Here is a 26620-nt window from a genome sequence, read left to right on the forward strand (position 1 = left end):
GCGACACATCAGCAGCAGGAAAGCAGGGGTGCTAAGGCACAGGCTTTCCATGCTGCTTGTATTGCATGTACTGAAGTGTTCATGTGTATTTATGCTTGTATGCTATACACTGCACTGTACGGTCGCTAGTCTGGGCTATTTTCGCCTAGAATGACTAGACTACAGCAGCAGAAAAGCAAGGGTGCTGAGGCACAGGCTTTTTTCTATGCTGCTTGTATTGCAGGGGTTGCAGTGTTCATTTGTACTTATGCTTGTACGCTATACATTGCACTGTATGGTCGCTATTCTGGGCTATATTCCCCTAGATGGCTAGTCTACAGCAGCAGAAAAGCAGGGGTGCCAAGGCACAGGCTTTCTATGCTGCTTGTATTGCATGTGCTGCGGTGTTCATTTGTACTTTATGCTTGTATGCTATACATTGCACTGTACGGTCGCCATTCTTGGCTCTATATCCTAAATGGCTAGCCGGCAGCAGCATATATGCAACACAGGCTTTCGATGCTGTTTTTACTGCATGTGATACTGTTCCACGGCACTGAACCCCATTGTGTGCAATGCTCCCCTGTAGCACTTGGTCAGCCGGGGTCTCTATTAGACGTGGCCAAAATAACCACCTGTCAACCCTGTCCAAGGACAGGGATGGAGTTGCAATGGGATAGAGACTTGCAGTCCGGACAGGCCATGGGCAATCTCGATCATTGCTCCCTGGCCACCCTCATTTGGAATAAAATCGGTGCTCCGGGGGGGGTCCCAGGAGGCTCTCTGTATGATGAACTTGAAGAGGCTAGACAGATGGACTCTGGTTGAAATCTGTCTATGAGGCTATCGGCGTGTCGGTTGCTCCGGCATTTACAGCCGTATGGGCACCCTAAGCTTTTCAGCTGTTCTTGCACAGCTGGTCTTGAGCATATGTCCATTTGTGCCGCAGGGGCGTCCGTAACCTCGCAATGTCTGCATTGCGACTTACCCTATTAATGCTGTCCTGGAAGGACAGTCGAGGTTTCGGTCCTTCCCAAGCTCGGGCAGGTCCCAATTGTCCTCGTCCAAAAGAGCTGAAAAGCCTCAGAGGGGCTCAGCTTCCGGGGGCTCAATCACGCCCAAGGAAGGCAGCCGGAGGAACCGCTACCAAGGCGGTCTCCTCATGACTCTCAGCTCTCTCATCTCTCCGCATCCGCGGTTGATGGCAGACTCGCTCGCCTTTGGCGACATTTAGCTGCCACAGGTCACAGACCGGTGGGTGAGGGACATTGTGCCCACGTGCACAGGACAGAGTTCTGTTCTCGTCCTCCGACTCGATTCTTCAGAACGTCCCCACCTCCCCACCGAGCCGATGCTCTTCTGCAGGCAGAAGGAGTGGTAATCCCTGTTCCTCTTCAGGAACAAGACACGGTTTTCCTCCAATCTGGTTGTGGTGCCAAAAAAGGACGGCTCTTTCCGTTCCGTTCTGGACCCAAAACTGCTCAACAAGCACGTGGAGGCCAGGCGGTTCCGGATGAAACCCTCCGCTCCGTCATTGCCTCAATGTCTCAAGGAAATTTCCTAGCATCAATAGACATCAAAGATGCTTATCTCCACGTGCCGATTGCTACAGAGCACCAACGTTTTCTACGTTTTGTGATAGGAGACGAACATCTCCAGTTCGTAGCTCTGCCATTTGGTCTGGCGACAGCCCCACGGGTGTTCACCAAGGTCATGGCGGCAGTGGTAGCAGTCTTGCACTCACAGGGACACTCTGTGATCCCTTACTTGGACGATCTACTTGTCAAGGCACCCTCTCAAGAGGCATGCCAACTCAGCCTGAATGTTGCGCTGGAGACTCTCCAGACGTTCGGGTGGATCATCAACTTCTCAAAGTCAAACCTGTCACCGACCCAATCACTAACGTATCTTGGCATGGAGTTTCATACCCTCTCAGCGCTAGTGAAGCTTCCGCTGGACAAGCAGCGGTCACTACAGACCGGGGTGCAGACTCTCCGTCACGGTCAGTCGCACTCCTTAAGACGCCTCATGCACTTCCTCGGGAAGATGGTGGCGGCAATGGAGGCGGTTCCGTTTGCGCAGTTTCATCTGCGTCCTCTTTATTGGGACATTCTCCGCCAATGGGACGGGAAGTCAACATCCCTGAACAGGAAAGTATCCCTTTCACAGACGGCCAAGGAGTCTGTGCAATGGTGGCTTCTTCCCACCTCATTATCACAGGGAAGATCCTTCCTACCACCGTCTTGGGCGGTAGTCACGACAGACGCGAGTCTGTCAGGGTGGGGAGCAGTGTTTCTCCACCACAGGGAGGGTACGTGGACTCAGCAGGAGTCCACCCTTCAGATCAATGTTCTGGAAATCAGAGCAGTGTATCTTGCCCTACTAGCCTTCCAACAGTGGCTGGAAGGGAAGCAGATCCGAATTCAATCGGACAACTCCACAGCGGTGGCATACATCAATCACCAAGGGGGGACACGCAGTCGGCAAGCCTTCCAGGAAGTCCGGCGGATTATGATGTGGGTGGAAGCCACGGCCTCCACCGTATCCGCAGTTCACATCCCCGGCGTAGAAAACTGGGAAGCAGACTTCCTCAGCCGCCAGGGCATGGACGCAGGAGAATGGTCCCTTCACCCGGACGTGTTTCAGGAAATCTGTAGCCGCTGGGGAAGGCCGGACGTCGACCTAATGGCGTCCAGGCACAACACCAAGGTCCCAACCTTCATAGCACGGTCCCGCAATCACAGAGCTCTGGCGGCAGACTCCTTAGTGCAAGATTGGTCGCAGTTCCGGCTCCCTTATGTGTTTCCACCTCTGGCACTCTTGCCCAGAGTGCTACGCAAGATCAGATCCGACTGCAGCCGCGTCATACTCGTCGCCCCAGACTGGCCAAGGAGGGCGTGGTATCCGGATCTGTGGCATCTCACGGTCGGCCAACCGTGGGCACTACCAGACCGACCAGACTTACTGTCCCTAGGGCCGTTTTTCCATCGGAATTCTGCGGCCCTGAACCTGACTGTGTGGCCATTGAGTCCTGGATCCTAGGGTCTTCAGGATTATCCCAAGGGGTCGTTGCCACCATGAGACAGGCTAGGAAGCCCACGTCCGCTAAGATCTACCACAGAACGTGGAGGATATTATTATCCTGGTGCTCTGCTCAGGGAGTGTCTCCCTGGCCATTTGCATTGCCTACCTTTCTTTCTTTCCTGCAATCTGGGTTAGAAAAAGGTTTGTCGCTCGGCTCCCTTAAGGGGCAAGTCTCGGCGCTATCCGTCTTTTTTCAGAAGCGTCTAGCACGACTTCCTAAGGTGCGCACGTTCCTGCAGGGGGTTTGTCATATTGCACCCCCGTACAAGCGGCCGTTAGATCCATGGGATCTGAACAGGGTACTAGTTGCCCTCCAGAAGCCGCCCTTCGAGCCTCTGAGGGAGGTTTCAATTTCTAGACTATCACAGAAAGTGGCTTTTCTGGTAGCGATCACATCTCTTCGGAGAGTGTCTGAGCTAGCAGCGCTGTCTTCCAATGCTCCCTTCCTGGTCTTCCACCAGGACAAGGTCGTGCTGCGCCCCATTCAGGAGTTTCTCCCGAAGGTGGTATCCTCTTTTCATCTTAATCAGGATATCTCTTTGCCTTCGTTTTGTCCTCATGCAGTTCATCGGTATGAGAAGGATTTACATTTGTTAGATCTGGTGAGAGCACTCAGAATCTACATTTCCCGCACGGCGCCCCTGCGCCGTTCGGATGCACTTTTTGTCCTTGTCGCTGGTAAGCGCAAAGGGTCGCAGGCTTCTAAGGCCACCCTGGCTCGATGGATCAAAGAACCAATTCTTGAAGCCTACCGTTCTGCTGGGCTTCCGGTTCCATCAGGGCTGAAGGCCCATTCTACCAGAGCCGTGGGTGCGTCCTGGGCATTGCGACACCAGGCTACGGCTCAACAGGTGTGCCAGGCAGCTACCTGGTCGAGTCTGCACACTTTCACCAAACATTATCAGGTGCATACCTATGCTTCGGCGGACGCCAGCCTAGGTAGAAGAGTCCTGCAGGCGGCAGTTGCCTCCCCGTAGGGGAGGGCTGTCTTCGCAGCTCTAACATGAGGTATTTCTTTACCCACCCAGGGACAGCTTTTGGACGTCCCAATCGTCTGGGTCTCCCAATGGAGCGCCGAAGAAGAAGGGAATTTTGTTACTTACCGTAAATTCCTTTTCTTCTAGCTCCTATTGGGAGACCCAGCACCCGCCCTGTTGTCCTTCGGGATTTTTGGGTTTTTTCGGGTACACATGTTGTTCATGTTGAACGGTTTTTCAGTTCTCCGATGTTACTCGGAGTGAATTTGTTTATCCAAGTTATTGGCTTTCCTCCTTCTTGCTTTTGCACTAAAACTGGTGAGCCAGTGATCCCACTGGGGGTGTATAGCCAGAAGGGGAGGGGCCTTACACTTTTTAGTGTAATGCTTTGTGTGGCCTCCGGAGGCAGTAGCTATACACCCAATCGTCTGGGTCTCCCAATAGGAGCTAGAAGAAAAGGAATTTACGGTAAGTAACAAAATTCCCTTCTTTCGTCACATATATTATAGTATCCTCGGTGTACAGTTGTGGCGCTTACATAAGGCTTGTCGGAGTCCCACTAGGCCAATCAATCAATTTTGTTTGAAAATTATAAGGTGCCAGAATCTCTTATTTCATACCTACAAATGCATTGCAACATTTTAGCTGACTACAAGCAGAAAAATAACAGAAAAGGTTGTTACCCCCCCCCCCCCTTTTTCTTTTTTTTTTTTCTTTTAATTTTTGTGCTGGACAAAGGCCATATTTGGTTGAAATGTTGCACTTAACCTTTTCTTCTCCTTTTAAATTTTTTTTTTTATTATTTTAATAATTAGATTTTGGTGCCTTGGATTTCTGAAATACAATTATTGCAGAATTTACCCAGATAATCTGCACTAGTGTAATGAATGAGTACAGTCTTGACATAACATGCAAACGTTGCGTTTTTTCATGCGTTTACGCAATGTTTTAAACTGCAGCATGCGTTCTGCGTCCCCAGCAAAGTCTGAGAATTTAGCAAATTCCATGCGCATGTTGCGTTTTAAAACGCAGCGTTTTGCATGCCAAATTCTTGACAAAAGCGATGCATTCTAAAAAGCAACATGTCACTTCTTTTGTGCGTTTTGGATGCTTTTCCCACTCTGTCTATGGTAGAGCAAGCATCCAGAACGCATGAATTCTGCATCCATTCTGCATTCAAGATACATCCAAAACACAGCTTTTCGGCTGCACTTTGAAACGCACATGCAGTGATTAAAACGCTGCAGAATTTGTCACGCCAGAACGCAACGTGCGCACATATCCTTAGGCTACATGCGCACGCTGCTTTTTTTCCTGCTTTTTTGCTGCTTTTTTTGCTGCAGTTTTGTCAGCAGAACTTTCTGACATTTGACTTCCCAGCAAAGTCTATGAGAAGTCAGATTTGTCATGCGCACGTTGCAGTTTGTCAGCGTTTTTTTTGTCAAAAGTTTGTGACAAAAAAAATGCAGCATGTTCATTCTTCCTGCGTTTTTGTCAACATTTATCACCCATTGAAATCAATGAGGGCATCAAAAACGCAGGAAAAATGCATGCTAATCAGAAGTGGTGCATTTTACCTGCCTTTTACCTGCGTTTTTGGTACCAAAAACGCAGGTGATTTGTCAGGAAGTGAGGTCAGGCAAGTGGTCCTGTCCCGTCCTGTCCTCCACGTGTTCCCCGAAGTACCGCTGTCCCCAGGGGAGATGATGTGGAGGACGGGGGACTATCAGCGGCGGCGGCAGAGAGAGGGGAAAATCAATGTTTTCAGCTGCCAATGTCCATCCCCTTCTCGCTGCCGCCGCTGATAGTCCCGTCCTCCACATCATCTCCGCTGTGCGTGCACGCTGGGGACAGGGGTACTTCGGGGAACACGTGGAGGACGGGACTATCAGCGGCGGCAGCGAGAGGGGGATGGACATTGGCAGCTGAAAACATTGATTTTTCCCTCTCGCTGCCGCTGATAGTCCCGTCCTCCACGTGTTCCCCGAAGTACCACTGTCCCCAGCGTGCACGCACAGGGGAGATGATGGACCCCTCTTGCTGCCACCGCCGCAGCTGATAGTCCCGTCCACCACGCTCCTATCAGCTCCACGCAGTAGCGCGATCAGCTGAGCTGTCACTGAGGTTACTCGCGGCCACCGCTGGATTCAGCGGTGGCCGCGGGTAACCTCAGTGACAGCTCAGCTGATCGCGCGGCTCTCTTCAGTTGCTGCGTGGAGCTGACCGGAGCGGCGGTGTCTGCTGCTTCTCCGGTCACCTCCATGCAGCAGAGCTGGAAGCGACGCTGGAGCATCCTGGATTACGCCAGACATGGAGGGCTTTTTGGGGCTGATTATAAAGTGGTGAACCAGGGAATGTGTTTGTGTTTTTTATTTCTAATAAAGGATTTTTCAGTTGTGTGTGTTTATTTACTGTCACTTACAGATTAATCATGGAAGGTATCTCGGGGAGACGCCTGACATGATTAATGTAGGATTTAGTGGCAGCTATGGGCTGCCAATAACTCCTTATTACCCCGATTTGCCAACGCACCAGGGTAAATCGGGAAGAGACGGGTACTGTCCCAGAACAGCCGCATCTAATGGATGCGGCCATTCTGGGCGGCTGCTGACTGATATTGTTAGGCTGGGGGGCTCCCCATAACGTGGAGCTCCCCATCCTGAGAATACCAGCCTTCAGCCGTATGGCTTTATCTGGCTGGCATTAAAATTGGGGGGACCGCACGCCAGTTTTTTTTAAATTATTTATTTTTAATTTTTTTTTTTCAATTCAACAAGCTTTATGGGCTTGTTTGAACTGAAAAATACATGAAACAATTGTTGACAAAACTGCAGCCAAAAACGCACCAAAAAAGCAGCAAAAATGCACCAAAAAAACACCTACATTTTTTGTGACATTTCCAGGCTCTCTGTGACAAGGTGCAGTTTTGGCTGCAGTTTTGGCTGCAGTTTGTGAACACGAAAAAGAAGCAGCGTGCGCTTGTAGCCTTAGTGCAGATTTTCAGCATAGAAACGGAGGTATCATACAATACCAGCTAAGCAAATTAGATTTTAAAAAAAAATATTTACTTGTTGAATAAATTTTCGATGTGTAAATTGACCTGTGGAGTGGATTTTAGAATCTACAGTATGTAGGTTCTCTGAATGGAATTCATTGTGGACTTCACCCTTTTCAATACATACTGTGAAATTCTCAACAAAATCCAACAGTAGAACATGTATACAGATTTTATTGTGAAACTGCTGCAGATACGATGCTGAAAATCGGACAATTACCATAGGGCAGAGTTCCCCCAACTCCAGTCCTCAGGAGCCACCAGCAGTGCCTGTTTTCAGGATTTCATTCGTATTGCATAGGCGTGGGAATCATCACAGGTGCAGTTGATTAAACTAACACCTGTGTAATGGTAAGAAAGTCCTAAAAACAGGCACTGTTGGTTGTTCCTGAGGACTGGAGTTGGGGAACTGCCCTAGGGGGGTATGTTAGTCGTGCTACGTTTTGATTTGTAGGCGTTTTGGAGCAGAAACTGAGCAGAAAATCTACAAATCCCGCTAAAAAACACAACTCAGGTACTGGAGATTAGACATTGCAAGCTCAGCAAAAACACTCAATATGCACATTGGAAAACCTGTATAGAATCACTTGTTGGCGATAACCCTACTCCTTCCTCTTTTTCTAAGATTGGAAAATGCATGTATAGTGATCCGGCAATTTTCCATTTTATCCCCCCCACCTCCTCTACCAAGAGCCATAGGGCTTGATACATCAAAGCTTTTACATCAGTATTCAGGCATAAAAACTTTGAACAGTATCATACTTTTAGTGCAAATCGAGGCTGCACTTATATAATTTGTTCTCAAGCCATTTTTTCCCAGCTCCAACAAATTGGAGGGAGCTGGGGTGGGACCTTCAAATTCATGACGAGCGTTGCTCCAGCAGGGACTGGAGGGAGTAGGATTTGTGGTGAGGCGAATATAGAAGTGGAGGCCACTTGTCTGACACCTCCTGATTCATGAAGCAGAATCGGGAGCATCTGACTCCAGCTCTCCCCTTTCCCTCAACAATGTCGGTCTCATGTATCGGGCCCTTAATTTTTTCTTTTCAAAATTAACGTAGCCATATGAGGGCTTGCTTTTTGTGCTTCTAGTTGTAGTTTTGAATGACTGAATTTTTTCCCCATTTTCCAGTACATTGTATGAAAAAAGTAGAAGTGCTTTGAAATTGTGAAAAAACGCAATTCTGCCATGTTAATTGTGCAGTAAAAATTATCTGGCAGCATGATTCTCTAGGTCGGTACGACTACAATTCCAAACTTGTAATCCCCCCCCCCCATTTTTTTACTGTTGAAATGCATTTTTGGTGTAGTTGGAATCATTAGCAAAATGCAATGCTGGCTTTTCATTCTTTTTCTCTTTGTTTTATTTGCATTCGGAAATGTTATATTTTGCTCGACCCTTTTCCATATATACTAATACCAAATGTTACAAATAGCATTTATTAGACAAGGGAACTGTCCAGTACTCTGAACACTTTTATACAGATGGGCAGTGTAATGTCTAATTTTACCTATGGTGGCGCTGCGCTGAACTGAAAGTAAATATGGACTACAAGGTTTTTCCGCAGATTATAACTGGTCGGATAGGTTAACACTAGGAGCCACTTTATAAGTCAGGATATGGCAGATGACCTCTTAAAAAATATGCCAAAAATGTAACATTGATGCTAGGATTTTCACATTTTATTACGATTGTGTCCTCTTTCTGCAGACACTACAGACCATGGAGGAGATTAAAGTGAAAGTCGACCAAGAGAAACTCATAAAATGCTTTGAGTTGCTGAATTTCCTTATTAAAATCATAACCCAGCAGGTATGTATTGATGGGAGAAGACTGACAACACCTTCTCCCTGTCTTTTACACACAACAACTAACAATAAAAAAATGAAGTCAAATATTTATATGAACTGAATACCCTGAATTCTTTCCACAGGTTAATTAGTGTAAAAAGATAGGTAACACCTCATTTATACTGTGGAAATCATACAATTTGTAATGTATTTTAAAATGGTGCCATTGATTACCATATTTATGAAATACATCAATCAGAAGTGAAAATGTTAGGACTTTCGGAACACTGCCACAAAGCGGTCTTCAAAGGGTTAAAGATGCATTAAGCTTAGGTTTAGAAGTCTTGATTCCCATGAGAACGATCAACTAGAAGTTAAAAGAAACGGTTTTCTAGTTGTAGTGAATGACCGCCCATAGATCGTGAAGATCCTAAACACTTATCATGAGTGTCTTGTGCGGTTTCTCCATCTTCCTCTTTTTCTTCAGTATTAAAGCTTTTTCCACAGCTCTAAGCAGAAATGGGTTTCCCAGGAGATTGGCTGTCCTGGTTTGATGAGCTCTGCCCGCTCTCTGCTTGGGCAGTTCCTACCGCTCATCCTTGGCAGGCCTTTGATAAGTCTGTGGCTGGTACTGAATTTTCTATACAGATGGTATAAATAGGATTTGACTTTGGGCATCTCTAGTCCTGTGACATTGGGTAGTGTTTAACAACTTAAAAAAACAAGTTGTTCCTGATCTGCAGGATAGGTGATGGCTTACTAATTGGCAAGTGTCCATCCGCAGGGACCTGCTCTGATGGGCAGAATAGGGTATTTTTTTTTTTATCTCCAATGGGACAGTTTTAGCCACATTACAAAATAAAGCGATAAGTCAGCTTATGATAGGAAAATTAGAGCTCTCAAAATTTGTCGATGCAAAGAAGGGAGTTAAAATAGCAAGTAAATAAAAACATCTTATCACTAAATTTAGAGCTAGAGTAACATATTCGTGGAAAAAAAACGTATTTCATTTTCATGACCCAATATTATAAAATTCTGCAAAGGGGTTCAAAATGCTCATCAACACTTTAAGGCCCTGTGCGCACTTACCGGATTTTGCTGCGGATTGTCTGCGGATTTGCTGCATGTTTCGCTGCAGAAAATGTTCATAACATCTCTGCAGTGAATCACCAGCAAAACCTATGGGAAAAAAAAATGCTGTGCACAATAGGCGGAATTTGACAGCTGCATGTTTTGCTGCGGGATTCCCGCAGCAAAAACAATTGCATGTCAATTCTTTTCCGCACATCGCTGCGGGATTTCACTCCTGTGACTGCCATGTAATCGTGAAATCCCGCAGGGAATAACGCAGGCAGCAAATTCTGTGCGGTTCACTGCATTTTCCTGCGTTATTCCCTGCGGTATTTCGCGGTTTACCTCCGGTAATGTACATCGCTTGCCTGCGGTTTTGCAGGGAAGTGATGTCATTACAGGAAGAGGAAGCAAAGCAGAGAGTAAACAAACACAGATCACAGACACACACAGACATCACAGACACAGAACACAGACATATAGAACACACATAGAAAGCAAACGGAAATATAGAAAACAAAGCACGTGGGCTCCGCTGTATATTTACCGTCCAGCCGAGGTAAACACACACTGGCGGCCCGGTATTCTCAGGCTGGGGAGGGAGAGGGGCAGGGTTAATGTCCCCCGCCTCCCTCCCCCTCCCGCAGCCGAGAATATCAGCCGCAGCTGCCCCGGGACTGTCGCATGCATTATGCGACAGTACCAGAGTGTCCCCGGCTCTTCCTGCTGCCGTGATGCAGTGGCAGTCAGGGTAATACAAGGAGTTAATGGTGGCGGATCACCGCCATTAACTCCAGGCTTGATCATGGCAGCGTCTGTGACAGCTGACATGATCAACCCGTAAGTAAAGTGAAAAAACAGACACCGAAAAATCCTTTATTTTAAATAAAACACAAACAAGCCTCGTTCACCCTTTTATTAACCCCTCCCGAAACAAAGCTCCGACGTAATCCACATCTCCGGCGTAATCCACAGGTCCTGCGCTGCTTACATCCAGCCGCGACTGACACAGCGCTGAATGAATGCAGCCTCGCAGCGAGACAGCAATGTACAGACCGGTAATATGAACTCACTGCCGACCGTGGGAAATGCAGCGATCTGTCCTCTATCCCTCTATCTATCTATCTATCTATCTATCCCTCTATCTATTCTTCTGTCTGTCTCTTTATCTATCTATCTACTATCTAAGAAGGAAATTATTATTTTTTTTTTTTTCAATGTGCTTTATTGCATTGAATGCAATAAAGCACATGTACCAACCCGCACGCAGCAATACCGCGGTAAAACAGCGGCAAACCGCATGCGGTTTTCGGGTGCGGTTTGCCGCGTTTTTTACCGCGGGTGCGGTAATCTTTCAGTGCCTGCGGAATTTTCTTGAAAAAATTACATTTTCCAGTGCGCACAGGGCCTAAGAGAAATTTCTTGAGGGATGCATTTTCCCAAATGGGGTCACATGAGAGGGTTTCTGCTATATTCACACTTTAGGTGCTTTACAAATTGTGATGTGGTGTGTGGAGTCACATTTACACCCCGAAAATTGTATAGTGCTTTTTTTCTTTTCGAGCTCCACAGTACACCACAAGTTGGGTATTGCCGTACTCAGGATAAATTGCTCAAAAATTGTGTTGTTTATATCCGCCTTTTACTCTTTAAAATGAACAATTTGGGACTAAGGCAACACTTTAGATGCTATAGTTCCCTAAAATCACTTCAACAGTGAAGTGCTCCCAAGAAATCCAGTTTTGTAAATTTCATTGAAGAAGAAAATGTAAACTGTTTTAACCCTTCTAACTAAGAAGACCAGATGATTCAAACATTGATGTTGACAGTAAACTTGGCAAATCTTTGTTATATTTTGTGTGGTGTGACCATCTGTTTCATGGGCATACAAATTCATATTTCGAAAATTGCTACGGTTTTTCTAATTCTTAACAAATTTTAAATATTTTCATAACTGCAAATCATATATCATATCATCATAAATTTGCCAATAACCATATACAATGTTTCACTGAAGAACAATCTCAGTATTGCTGGAATATATAGAAACATTTTAGAGTTATTACCACATTAAGTGACACATCAGCCTGTTCAGGAAGATGAAAACCATTTTATTTCTGTACATGTCATTAACTGATCCAAATTATTTATTTTTCGCCTCTGTATGCACTTCATTAAAGTCTGCAATACAGTATATCACAAAAAGGAGTACACACCTCACATATTTGTATATATTTTATTATATCTTTTCTTTGTACATTACTGAAGATATGAAACTTAGATACAGTGTAAAGTAGTAAGTGTACACCTTGTGTAACTTTGGTGAGCCCTGAACACACAGCCATTAATATAAAAACTGCTGGCAACATAAATGAGTGCACCCCCTAAGTGAAAATGGCCAAATTGTGTCCAATTAGCCATTTTACCTCATGTGTCATGTGACTCACTAGGTCTACAAGGTCTCGGGTATAAATGGGGAGCAGGTGTGTTAAATTTGGTATCGCTCACACACTCAATCATACTGGTCATTGGAAGTTCAAATAGCACCTCATGGCAAACAATTCTCTGAGGATATGAAAAAAATAATTGTCACTATACATAAAGATGGTCTAGACCTTAAGAAAATTGCCAACACCCTGAAACTGAGCTGCAGCACAGTGGCTAAGACTATTCAGCAGTTAAGACAGGTTCCACTCAGAAGAGACCTTGTTATGGTCCACTAAAGAAGTTGAGTGAACATGCTCAGTGTCCTATCCAGAGGCTGTCTATTCAAAATGGACGTATGAGTGCTCCCAGCATTGCTGCAGAGGTTAAAGGGGGGGGTGGATCAGCCTTGTCCGTTCTCGGACCATGTGCCACACACTGCATCAAATTGATCTGCATGGCTGTTGTCCTAGAAGGAAGCTTCTTCTAAAGATGATGCACATGAAAGCCCTCAAACAGTTTGCTGAAGACAAGCAGACTAGGGACTTTGATTAGTAGAACCATGCCCTGTGGTCTGATGTGACCAAGATAAACTTGTTTGGTTCAGATGATGTCAATCATGTGTGGTGGAAGGAGTACAAAGACAAGTGTGTCTTAGGCTATGTGCGCACGTTGCGTAATTACATGCAGTTACGCTGCGCTTTGTAGCACAGCGTAACTGCATGCGTCCTGCGTCCCCTGCATAATCTATGAAGATTATGCAGGAGCCGTGCGCACGTGGCGTCTTAGAGCGCAGTGCTTCGGCTGCTGCCCAAAGTGCGCGTTCTAAGAAGTGACATGTCACTTAATCCGTGCGCTTTGCCTGCAGCCCCTGCTCTGTCTATGGCAGGAGCTGCAGTCAGAGCGCATGGAATCGGCTTTTTTTTTTTTTTTTTTTCACTATGGACATTTTCTGCAGCGATTTGAAGCGCACGTGTGCTCTTCAGATCGCTGCAGAAATTTCTGCAGTGACTGTACGCAACGTGCGCACATAGCCTTACAGTCAAGAATGGTGGAAGGAGTATCCTGGTTTAGGGCTGCATGAATGCTGCCAGGTTTGAAGAGAGACAGTTCATTGAGGGAACCATGAATGCCAAGATGTACTGTGATATACTGAAGCAGAGCATGATCCCCCTCTCTTGGAATACTGGACCACAGAGCAGTACTCCAACATAACGACCCCAAAAACACCTCCAAGACGATCACTGCCTTGCTAATGAAACTGAGAGTAAAGGTGCTGGACTGCCAAGCATGTCTCCAGACCTCAACCCTATTGAGCATCTGTGGGGCATCCTCAAATGGAAGGTGGGAGGTTGCAAGGTCTCTAACATTCACCAGCTCTGTAATGCCATCATGAAGAAGTGGAAAAAGATTCCAGTGGCTCCTGTGAAGCTCTAGTGAACTCCATGCCTAAGAGAGTTAAGGCAGGGCTTGAAAATAATGGTGGCCACACAAAATATTGACACTTTGTGCCCAGTTTAGCCATTTTCACTTCAAGGTGTGCTCACTTTTGTTGCCAGTGGTTCAGACATTTATGGCTGTGTGTTGAGGTGTTTAAAGGGCACACAAAATTTACACAGTTATACAAGCTGTACACTCACTACTTTACATTGTATCCGTGTCATATTATCAGGGGTATACTCACTTTTGTCTGTAAGGTTTGCTCATTATTTCTGGGAAAGATAATGAACTGCTGGTGATTAAATTGTACAGTTTATTTACAAAATTGAGTCAAATGGCTCTAATATAACGTGGTTCATATTTTCTTTTGTAACTGATACTTGCTGCAATCTCATAAATAATCATCATTGTATTGCAGAAATTGGATATCAGTCTCAAAGAGCTTCCAACAGTCTTGCAGACGTTAAGCCAGAAAGAGGGATTTGGGAAATCCGTGCGACTAGAGGACATGTACTGGAATGTCATGAAGTTACTAGGATTTACGTATGTATTTTTGTTCTCCTCTTGCAATTTTTGCAAGTATGGCTTTTGTTGTAAGGAGCGCTAATAACGCCTTTTCATTTTTATTTGTTCATGTACATCTAAAATTAAAAAAAAAAAAAAAGAAGCAAACTTGGCTTGGTAAATTAACCCCCTCACCCCCGGGCAATTTTCCGTTTGTTTTTTTTTTGCTCCCCTTCTTCCCAGAGCTGCAACTTTTATTATTTTTCCGTCAATATTGCCATAAAAGGTCTTGATTTTTGTGGGATGAGTTTTACTTTTAAATGAAACCATAAGTTTTACCATATATTGTACTAGAAAACAGCAAAAATATTTCAAGTCCGGAAAAACTGCAAAAAAGGTGCGATTGCACAATAGTTTTTGGGATATTTTATTCACCATGTTCACTATATGATAAAACTGATGTGTCTGTGTGATGTCTCAGGTTGGTACAAGTTTGTGGACACCAAACATGTATAGGTTTACTTTTATCTAAGGAGTTAAAAATTCACAAGTATGTCCAGAAAAAGTGGCGCACGTCACGTGACTTCTGATGGGGGTGGCTAAGTGATATTACTTCAACTTCCTTCTTTTTACTGGTAGCAGACTTACCATCACAGGGCAAAATCTATGACTTTTTCTAAATATATTGGTCTGAATACAAAGAAAAGTAGACTGTGGAGAGCGTATAACCTGCGTTGTTCGATATGAAAATAATTCTTCTTTCTTTTAACATTTGATTGTAGGCGTCCAAAAAAAGAAAAGATAAAAGTTGTCTCTGAAGTTGCTCCTGAAATGCACAATAACACTTCAAAGAAAAAAGGCTTATTACCAGAAACCAAGAAACGGAAGAACCGAAAGAAGGCCACATCTGCTGAAGAAAAGAAAGCAAGTGGTGAAGACAAAATGGAGATCTCAGAGCAGCAAGGAAATACTAAATCTAAGAAAAAAAAAAACAAGAAGAAGAAACGAAAATTAGAACAGGAAGGTGGAGTTCAGGAGAACTCCGCAAAGGCTCCAGCAAGTAAGAAGGCCAAACGTGACTTACAAAACCAGGGCAAGAGCTGGGAACCTGCGGCACTAGAGAAGACCAAGAAGAAAAAGTTAAAACAAAATAAAGGTAGCAACCAGGAGAACTCTAAAGAGGCGTCAACAAGTAAGAAAGCCATGCCTAATTTAGAAGGTAAAAGTAAGATTGAGAAATTCGCAACATTAGAGAAAAAGAAAATGAAGTTTGGACCACAGGGAGGTAGCGCTCAGGAGATCTCCTCACAGTCTCCAACAAGTAAGAAACACAAACCTAATGCAGAAGGCAAGAACAAGGCTGGTAGACCTACAACACCAGAGAAGATCAAGAAGAAAAAAAAGGGAAAGGGTGCAGTACAAAGCTAAGGTCCATCCCTCTGCATTGCGTGCACTCCATGAGGCGACGTTCATGCAGATCTTGTACAGTATTGTTGTGTTTGTTTTTAAAACACTGACTTGTAAACCACGAAGCTGGAGCAAGGAGAGAGATTGTCCAATATTTGGCAGCTGTGCATCCTGAATGTGCCCAAAGTAACCAAGAAATCATGGGAATGGTTGAGGCTTTAGACATTGAGCTGACGTCCAATTTGTTAATAATCTCATCAAAAATACTATACCATACAAGAATCAAACTGTATTTTTACATTTCATCTTAAAGATTTCTTAACATTAGAGGTGTCCAATTTTGGTCTTTCATTTACAGCACAGTAATTTTTATACAGCACAATATATATGCTAGTTAAAGGGAACCTGTGGAAAAACGCTATTAAGCTGCAGATATGAGGTTAATCTGCAGGTTAATAGTGAGCTGAACTGCCCGGTGCCTGCACATTAATCCCTGCCAAACGTTAATCCTCCCGGCAGCGTTCCAGTTTGTCATATTGAGGCGGCGTTGGTGTGAGTTAAGTCACTGCTCTGTGTATGCAGCCCGACGGCTATAACTATGTCCCCCACACTAACTGACAGTCGTCCTGCTTTAGAACCAGCTAAAGGGTACTTTCACACTTGCGTTTTTTTTCCTTCAGTCGCAATCCGCTGTTTTGAAAAACGGCGCAATCCGTTAACGGATTCCTTTACTTCCCATAGACATGTATGGACAACACATTGTGACTGATGGTCCAGCGTTGCATCTGCCGGCCGAAAACGCAGCATGTAGCGTTTTTCTGCGCTTCATGTGCTGGATTCCATCGGCATCCGTCATTTTTATAATGGAAGCCTATGGTGGCGGAATCCGTCATTTGATGGATTCCTGTGACGGATCCGTCTTTACACAACTGCGCATGCTCAGTTGAGTAAATTTGCTGAAAAAAAAGCAACAGATTCCGTTGTTTTGCAGGATCCGTCGTATCAGTTGTGCCACTATATGCAACGCATCCGTTACATCCGTCACACAACGCAATGCGACGGATGCCGCACAACGCAAGTGTGAAATTAGCCTAAGTTGTAGTTTTCCCAAATATCTGGAGGCATGGTCACTTTTATGGGGAAACATGGTCTTTGTTGTAGGAAAAATAAGCAATAATGTTATCTATGGCTTCATTTTTTGTCTGAAATATATTTTATGCAAAATACTCAAGTAGCTATCAAATTGTGACTCTTTTAGCTGCTTCTTTTTTGTGCAGGAGCCCATTTCATTGAGTGCTCATAAAGTTCAAGGTAGAGGGGAAGAGAAGGGAGGAACTAGAGACAGCGCCTCCTACCTTCTCCCCCCTGCTTTATAGAATCTTAACAGTAACAATTGCTATCTCCTATCTCAGTAATGTAACATTCTGTCTTCACTTAGTACTGATTTAAGCTATAAATTGAGAATTTTAAAAATCAACAGTACTGGTGGAGAAAGAAGCTGATTTCTGTGATATGATGCATTACACAGTTGATTATATTCACATGTACTATTGGTTTATGAATTAAAAATTAAAATGACGGTCATTTTTCAACAGCATTATAGAGCAATGTTCAAGTTCAACTGAAGGACATAAACAGATATAAGGAAGTTGCATATGCACGACTTTATACATTTACATAAGCATCGAAGGTTCACTGGCTCTAAGGGGTACTTTACACGTTGCGACACGCTACCGAAATATCGTCAGGGTCACGGTTGTTGTGACGCACATCCGGCGCCGGTAGCAACATTGCAATGTGTAAATCATAGGAGCGACGATGAACGAGCGCAAAACAGTCAAAAATCGCTGATCTGTGTCACGTCGTTCATTTCCATAATGTCGCTCCAGATTGCAGGTACGATGTTGTTTGTTGCTCCAGCGGTGTCACACATCGCTGTGTGTGAAGCCGCAGGAACGATAAACCTCTCCTTACCTGCGTCCACCGTCAATGCGGAAGGGAGAAGGTGGGCGGGATGTTACGTCCCGCTGATCTCCGCCCCTCCGCTTCTATTGGCCGGCTGCTTAGTGACGCCGCACGCACCTCCCACTTGAGGGAGGGATTGTTCGGCAGTCAACGCGGTGTCGCCGACCAGGAATGTGCGTGTGACGCTGCCGTAGCGATAATGTTCGCTACGGCAGCAATCACAAGATATCGCATGTGCGACGGGGGGGGGTTTGACTATCGCGCTGGACATCGCTAGCAATATCGCAGCGTGTAAAGTATCCCTAAGCCTTGACAGCAGATACAATAGGGCAGTATAGGTGACCTCACAGATCTTGGAGAGCCTGTGTTTAGTGTATTAGGCTGTGTGTGCACGCTGCGCTTTTTAGTGCTCTTTGTTGCTCAAAACTGTATGTCTTTTCCTCTCCCAGCAAAGGCTATGAGAATTCAGAAATGCTGTGCACACATTGCTTTTTTTTTTGTGTGTTTTTGTCCAGTTTTTTTTTTTAGCCTTTTCCAGCCATTCATGTCACTAAAAAAAAAAAATGCATGGGACAAAAACGCATGCGTGTTTTTGTTGCGTTTTCTGGAACAAGGTGCTTTTTTTGCCATAAGGTGCAGGTTTGTTAACAAATTTTCTGTGCAGCGTGCGGACATAACCATATTTCCATTAGTCCACTAACTTAAATCGGTTATCCCACCATAAAAGATGCATTTACCTAAGAGGAAAATGTGTAAATATTTTGGTAATTTACAGCTATTAAAAATTATGCTCCATTAAAAAAATAACAACCTTTGGCTAAGTTCACACAAGGCATCTTTTGGTGCGTTTTTGAGGTCACAAAGATGCACCAAAATGTATGCATTTCCTTCTCTCATCAAAGTCCATGAGATTTCTCTTTTGCTGTCCATACTGGACATCTTTTGTTGGCTGCATCTTGGCTGCGTTTTTCAAGATGCAGCATGTCAATTCTTTTTACATTTTTACCACGTTTTTGAGCCCTCCAGTCAATAGACTTCACTTAAAATACACCGTAAAAACGCATTGCGTTTTCGTTTGGTGCGTTTTTGGTGTATTTTCAAATGCATTCAAAATGCATTGACAAAAAAGTTGCCACGTGTGAACATAGCTTTTCATCTTTTGGAATAGGCCTCCTGAGGATTTCTATAATCACATTCACTTTTCTCATTAATAGTATTGGAGGAAACAGGATCATTGGCATAGGCCACATGAAGTGAAAAAAAAGTATTGGCTCTGCCTGGTAAGATATACCCTTGCCTCAATCACTAGACAGTTCAATTTTAGCCTAGTGTCTGTATAAGGCAGATACAATCTGTTTTAGGTCATCTGCACCCTTTTTTTTTCTACACAGTTCGTTCCCAGGTGGTATCGCTGCCCTCCAGCCTAGGTTACCATCCAGGGGGGACACACCTTGTACACCACATGCGTGTACCTCCCGTTTACTGCATGTCTTCCATGGCTGCTGCCACTGCAGAGTGCCAGTGTGCTTGTGAGAGACCACTAAAGGGTGTTTGCGTTTGTTTTTTTTTTTGTTTTTTTTGTATGGGTGGGTGCCTTAATACCTCATCCACTAAGGACATCTTAGAACCCTCTAAGTAACTGAGCAATTCTTGAATACATGCGGTATTTGACTCAGGTCATGGGTAACCTGGCCATTCCAACTCAATTTATGGTCTATTCCATCAGTGTTCGTTTGCCCAACTGGGTCATGCATCCTCTAACACAGAACAAGAGGAGTTTATACCTACCTCACTGAAGACTCTTCAAGAAGAGATGTAGTACTGTGTCACTCAGCTTCTCCTTAGTCTCCTTGGATCACCGCTTCTCCTGTCCAGTCTGAATCTCTGGGGAACATGGGAGTCCAAGTAGAAATCCGAGCTGGGTTCAACCATGCAAGACCTTATTAGGGCTAGAGGGACAGCCTACAGATTAAGGATGAGTCCATCTCAGATTACTTTTATTTTTGTTGGTACCACTAAAAATAAGGTCTTGTACCTAACCATGAAACGTTCGATGAGCTGCTGACTAAGGAATTTTCCATTACACCTGGAAACACCTGGATACAGTTGAAACCAGAAGTTTACATACACTATTTAAAAAGAAATATATGCATGTTTTTCTCACTGACATGAAATCAGAATAAACCTTTCCCGTTTTAGGTCAATTAGGATCCAAAATTATTTATATTTTCCAAATGCCAGAATGAGTGAGAGAATATTTTAAGGCATTTTTATTACTTTATTAAAAGTCAAAAGTTTACATACATTTCATTAGTATTTGGTACCATTGCCCTTAAACTGTATGACTTGGGTCAAATGTTTTGGATGTCCTTCCACAAGCCTCTCTCAATAGTTGGTAGGAATTTGGGCCCATTCCTCCTCACAAAACTGGTGCAACTGAACAGTGTTTGTAGGTTGCCTTGCTCGCACCTGCCTTTTCATCTTTGACCATACATTTTCAATAGGATTGATATCAGGGTTTTGTGATCACCACACCAAAACATTGAATTTGTTATCCTTAAGCCACTTTGTAACCAGTTTGGCAATATGCTTCGGGTCATTGTCCATTTGGAAGATCCATTTCCACCCAAGCTTTAAGTTCCTGGCTGATGTCTTTAGATGTTGCTTCAGTATTGCCACATAATCTTCTTTCCTCGTGATGCCATCTATTTTGTGAACGTGATGCTCCCACTCCTGTGTTTTACAGTTGGTATGGTGTTCTTGGGTTTTAAAGCTTCACTCGTTTTTTTTTTCTTCCATATGTAACGATGGTCGTTATGGCCAAACAGTTCAATTATAGTTTTGTTAGACCACAGGACATGAGTTCAACAATTAAGGTATTTGTTCCTGTGTGCATTTGCAAACCTTAATCTGGCTTTCTTTATCGTTCCTTTGGGAGACCCAGACCATGGGTGTTAAGCTTCTGCCTCCGGAGGACACACAAAGTACTACACTTAAAAGTGTAGCTCCTCCCTCTGAGCTTATACACCCCCTGGTAGCCAGTCCTAGCCAGTTTATTGCTTTGTGTCAGGAGGCATACATCCACACATGCATTCTCATCTGATTTGTTTGACTTTTGGAAAGAGTTTGAAGAAAAGCGGGTCCATGTCTGGACTCCCGGCATGTCCCTTCTCACCCCACTGTGTCGGCGGTGTTGTTAAGGTTGATTTACAAGGCTGGAGCCTTACATGCCGCGCTCCTTCACCATCCCTTCTGGGCTCTGGCTTGAAGTGGGAGCCAGCACGGTCTCCATGCTTGGCAGAAGTCCGGTCTCCATCCACAGCCCCTTGAGGATTCTGTTGGACCGGAGCACTCATCCCCAGGGACATGGCCCTGCGTCTCAGCAGCTAAGTACCTGAGACGTTTATGTTGGGGGTCCCGGTTCTTTATTGTAAGGGGAGAGTATGCTGTATGTGATTGTTTGTTTTAACTTTTCCGGCGGGTTCTTTAGCTTTTGCCTGAGAACCGCGCCGATGGTGCCTGCTTGTCGGCCCCGCCGCTTAAATTTAGGCCCCGGCTTCGCCGGAGGCCTAGTTTCGTTTTCCTGCCCTCGCATGTCACTCATGCAGAGGGACAGGTTTGGCTCCTCCCGGTGGCCGTTCTACACAGGGGAGGGACACTCCCCACTGCTGGGGCGTCTCTCCTTCCCTGCAGGTCTCTATAGCCCTCCAGTTCCCGCTCTTTTATAGGAACGCCCTCTTCTCAGGCAGAGTTCACTCTGCTTTGGGACATCCTGCATTCTGCATCTCTGCTGAGGTGCTGCGACTGGGGGACCGGGCTTCGGGATCTGGAGGGCACACAACACCGCGCTCAGCGGTCTGGTAAGCCACAGCCGGTCTCCGGTTGTGGACCTCTGTATATTCTCCCTGGGGTTCATTCTCTGCAAAGCCCCCACTCCAGCAGCATGTCTCACACAAGGAGCAAGGCTCCAAAGCTTTATTCTGCATGCACTGCATGTAAGCTCCTGCTGCCTGAGCCGAGCACCTATCCACATTGTGATGTCTGCTCTAACTTGGCGGTGCCACAGCCTGGAGTCTCACCCCCAGTGGTCTCTCAGGCTGCTGCTGCACCTGTGATTGAACCCCCGGCCTGGGTAGAGTCCTTTTCTAGGTCCATATCCCAGTCATTTGCTGAGTCCATGGGGCTTTTGTCCAGGACTTTGATGAATATGCATCAGCCCCCCCTCACAGGGTGCCTCTAATACTCTTGACAGAGGACTCCTATCCTCTGACCTCCGTCCATCGGAGCTCACGGGAGGATTCATCATCTGATCCCAGACCCCGTCCTTCTAAGAGAAGGTGCAGGGTTTCCTCCTCCTCCCCATCCCATGGCTCTGTCTCAGGAGCTGACTCAAGATGAGGAGGATGCCCTCACTATGTATCCCATCGATTTCTCTGAGGGTGACTCAGATCTTAGTGATTTGATTGCTTCTATTAATTCTGTGCTGGATCTCAATCCGCCAGTGTCAGAGGAGCAACTCTCTTTGGCAGAAAAACATCAGTTTACCTCGCCTAAGAGAGTGAAGAGTGTGTTCTTTAACCACTCCAGTTTTCAGACCGCTGTGACCAAACCCAGGGCCTGCCCTGACAAACGCTTTCCAAAGCGTGGTTCTGATGACCGGTTTCCATTTCCACCTGAGGTGGTCAAGGAGTGGTCTCACTCCCCAAAGGTAGACCCTCCGGTGTCTAGGCTCTCAGCCCGGACCGTTGTGTCGATGGCTGACGGCACCTCACTTAAGGATTCCACTGACCGTCAGATTGACCTTCTGGCCAAATCTGTGTATGAAGCTGCGGGGGCCGCGTTTTCCCCGACTTTTGCAGCAGTGTGGGCTCTCAAAGCCATCTCTGCTTCTCTAGAGGAGATGCATTCCCTCACCAAGGAATCTATGCCTGAGATGGTTACCTTAACTGCTCAGGCTTCAGTTTTTTCATCCTATGCCATGTCTGCCATGCTAAAGGCTGCTCACCGCACTGCGGTGGCTTCAGCTAATTCTCTTGTTATCCGCAGGATTTTGTGGCTTCGAGAGTGGAAGGCAGATGCTTCTTCCAAGAAGTTTCTTGCTGGGCTCCCTTTTGCTGGTTCACGGCTGTTTGAACAGCTGGACGAAATCATTTAAAGAAGCTACTGGCGGGAAGAGTACTTCCATGCTACAAACCAAGACCAGGAAACCCGCCCAGGGTAGGAATAAATCGAGGTTTCATTCCTTTCGTTCCTCCAACTGGTCATCCTCTAAGCCTTCCGCCTCGTCCGCTAACTCAGCCAAGGATCAGAAATCCAACTGGCGCCCAAAAGCGCGTCCGCAGAAGACCGCAGGAGGTTCTGCCACTAAAGCAGCTTCCTCATGACTCTCGGCCCACTCCAGCCACGTCCTTAGTCGGTGGCAGGCTCTCCCACTTTGGCGACGCTTGGTTAAAGCAAGTCTCCGATCAGTGGGTGAGAGACATCATATCTCACGGCTACAGGATAGAATTCTCTTCCAGCCCTCCAAACAGATTTTTTCTCTCAACTCCCCCCTGCTCCAAGGCCGCCGCCTTCTCGCAGGCCGTGGCGTCCTTGCAGGCAAACGGAGTGATTGTCCCAGTTCCCGCTCAGGAACGGTTCAGAGGTTTTTACTCAAATCTCTTCCTAGTTCCAAAAAAAGGACGGTACCTTCCGGCCCATCCTGGATCTCACGCTTCTCAACAAACATGTCCGGGTGCGGCATTTTCGCATGGAGTCTCTGCGATCAGTCATTGCCTCTATGACCCAAGGGGAGTTCCTGGCGTCCATCGACATCAGAGATGCCTATCTACAGGTGCCAATCGCAGTGTCACATCAGCGTTGGTTACGTTTTGCGATGGGAGAGGATCATTTCCAATTCGTGGCTCTCCCCTTCGGGTTAGCCACGGCCCCTCGGGTATTCACCAAGGTCATGGCGGCAGTGATTGCGGTCCTGCACCTCCAGGGGTTAGCAGTGCTTCCTTATCTGGACGACCTTCTGGTCAAGGGTACATCCAGCGCAGACTGTCAGCGGAGTGTTTCGCTCACTCTCGCCACCCTAGCCCAATTCGTGTGGATTGTCAATCTTCCCAAATCCACTCTGACTCCGACCCAGAGTCTCACGTACCTAGGGATGCAGTTCGAGACTTTGCCGGCACTTGTGAAGTTGCCCTTAGACAAACAGCTGTCACTCCGGTTGGCGGTGCGCTCTCTCCTGAGGCCCCGCCGTTATACCCTCAGGCGTCTGATGCAGGTGCTGGGTCAAATGGTGGCCTCCATGGAGGCGGTTCCCTTTGCCCAGTTCCATCTGCGTCTTCTGCAGCTGGACATTCTCCGCTGTTGGGGCAAGCGGCCTTCCTCCTTACAGAGGTTAGTGGCTCTGTCGCCACGGACCAGGAGCTCTCTTCAGTGGTGGCTTCGACCCCTCTCCCTGTCCCAAGGGCGCTCCTTCCTGACTCCGTCCTGGGTGATTCTCACCACGGATGCCAGCCTATCCGGCTGGGCAGCGGTACATCTCCACCACAGAGCTCAGGGCACTTGGACTCCGTCCGAGTCAGCCCTTTCAATCAATGTGCTGGAAACCAGAGCTGTGCTTCTAGCTCTCCTAGCCTTTCACCACCTGTTGGCGGGCAGGCACATTCGAGTCCAGTCAGACAACGCCACAGCGGTTGCCTACATCAATCACCAAGGCGGGACACGCAGCCGCCTGGCAATGTTGGAGGTCCAATGCATTCTTCAATGGGCGGAGGACTCCAAGTCCACCATATCCGCAGTCCACCATATCCGCAGTCCACATCCCTGGCGTAGAAAACTGGGAGGCAGATTATCTCAGCCGTCAATCCGTGGACGGTGGCGAGTGGTCCCTGCACCCGGCAGTGTTTCAGTCAATCTGCCGCAAGTGGGGCACTCCGGACGTGGACCTAATGGCATCCCGTCACAACAACAAGGTTCCGGTTTACGTGGCTCGCTCCTACGATCCTCAGGTCTTCGCCGCGGACGCTCTGGTTCAAGGCTGGTCCCAGTTTCGTCTGTCCTACATGTTTCCCCCTCTAGCTCTCTTGCCCAGAATCCTGCGCAAGATCAGAATGGAGGGCCGTCGAGTCATCCTCATTGCACCGGACTGGCCCAGGCGAGCTTGGTATCCGGACCTGCTCCAACTGTCTGTGGAGATGGCGTGGCATCTTCCGGACCGTCCAGACCTGCTCTCGCAAGGTCCGTTTTTCCGCCCGAATTCTGCGGCACTCAAATTGACGGCGTGGCTCTTGAGTCCTGGATTTTGACGGCTTCTGGTATTCCTCCTGAAGTCATCTCCACTATGACTCGGGCCCGTAAGTCTTCCTCCGTCAAGATCTATCACAGGACTTGGAAAATTTTCCTGTCCTGGTGTCGCTCTTCCGGCCATTCTCCTTGGCCATTCTCGTTGCCGACCCTTCTGTCTTTTTTACAGTCCGGTCTGCAGCTAGGACTGTCCCTCAACTCTCTCAAGGGACAAGTCTCTGCTCTATCAGTGCTGTTCCATCGGCGTCTCGCCCGGCTGGCTCAGGTGCGCACCTTCATGCAAGGTGCGTCTCACATCATTCCGCCTTATCGGCGGCCCTTGGATCCCTGGGACCTTAACTTGGTCCTCACGGTATTGCAGAAACCCCCTTTCGAGCCCCTTAGGGAGGTTTCTTTGTATCGTCTTTCTCAAAAGGTGGCCTTTCTAGTTGCCATAACTTCTCTCAGGAGAGTCTCTGATTTGGCTGCACTCTCCTCGGAGTCACCTTTTTTGGTTTTTCACCAAGACAAGGTAGTTCTCCGTCCATCCCCGGACTTTCTTCCTAAGGTGGTCTCTCCCTTCCACCTTCACCAGGATATTTCCTTGCCTTCCTTCTGTCCGGCCCCTGTTCATCGCTTTGAGAAAGCGCTGCATACTCTAGATCTGGTGCGTGCTCTCCGGATCTATGTGTCTCGCACCGCTGCGCTTAGGCGGTGCACCTCTCTTTTTGTGCTAACCACAGGGCGGCGCAAGAGTCTCTCTGCTTCTAAGCCGACCTTGGCCAGTTGGATTAGATCGACCATTTCGGACGCCAACCAGAGAACTCAGGTGCCTCCCCCGCCGGGGATCAAAGCACACTCGACCAGAGCTGTCGGTGCCTCTTGGGTTTTTAGGCACCATGCTACGGCTCAACAAGTCTGTCAGGCTGCCACTTGGACTAGCCTGCATACCTTTTCGAAGCACTACCAAGTGCATGCTCATGCTTCGGCAGATGCGAGCTTGGGCAGATGCATCCTTCAGGCGGCTGTCGCCCACTTGTGAAGTTAGGCTCCGCCTACTTCTTAGTTTTTTCTGTTTATTCCCACCTAGGGACAGCTTTGGAACGTCCCATGGTCTGGGTCTCCCAAAGGAACGATAAAGAAAAAGAGAATTTTGTTACTTACCGTAAATTCTTTTTCTTATAGTTCCGTATTGGGAGACCCAGCTCCCTCCCTGTTGCCTGTTGGCAATTTTCTTGTTCCTTGTGTTATCACCGGCTGTTGTCGTGGACAGAGTCTCCGGTTGTTCCGGTTCTTACTCGGTTCTACTTGTGGGTGGCTATTCTCCTTCAGCTTTTGCACTAAACTGGCTAGGACTGGCTACCAGGGGGTGTATAAGCTCAGAGGGAGGAGCTACAATTTTAAGTGTAGTACTTTGTGTGTCCTCCGGAGGCAGAAGCTAAACACCCATGGTCTGGGTCTCCCAATACGGAACTATAAGAAAAAGAATTTACGGTAAGTAACAAAATTCTCTTTTTTTATGTTTCTTTTGGAGTAATGGCTTCTTCCTGGCAGAGTGGCCTTGCAGCCCATGTTTCACTGTGGATAATAACAGTTTTACCAGCTTCCGCCACCATCTTCACAAGGTCTTTTGCTTTTTGGTTTTTAG

The 26620-nt window shown here is 46.6% G+C and overlaps 1 protein-coding gene across 1 annotated transcript in view; it reads left to right on the plus strand.

The window, feature by feature from the left end:
• Positions 1 to 16059, plus strand: part of MYBBP1A (MYB binding protein 1a) — a 225258-nt gene extending 209199 nt beyond the window's left edge. The window contains exons 25-27 of the mRNA XM_075336367.1: positions 8807 to 8908; positions 14240 to 14364; positions 15108 to 16059. Coding sequence (XP_075192482.1) covers positions 8807 to 8908; positions 14240 to 14364; positions 15108 to 15753 — 873 coding nt within the window. The 3' untranslated portion in view covers positions 15754 to 16059. The remainder of the gene's footprint in view (positions 1 to 8806; positions 8909 to 14239; positions 14365 to 15107) is intronic.
• Positions 16060 to 26620: the final 10561 nt, after the last annotated feature.

This window comes from Anomaloglossus baeobatrachus, chromosome 2, assembly GCF_048569485.1.
Source record: "Anomaloglossus baeobatrachus isolate aAnoBae1 chromosome 2, aAnoBae1.hap1, whole genome shotgun sequence".
Lineage (NCBI taxonomy): Eukaryota > Metazoa > Chordata > Amphibia > Anura > Aromobatidae > Anomaloglossus > Anomaloglossus baeobatrachus.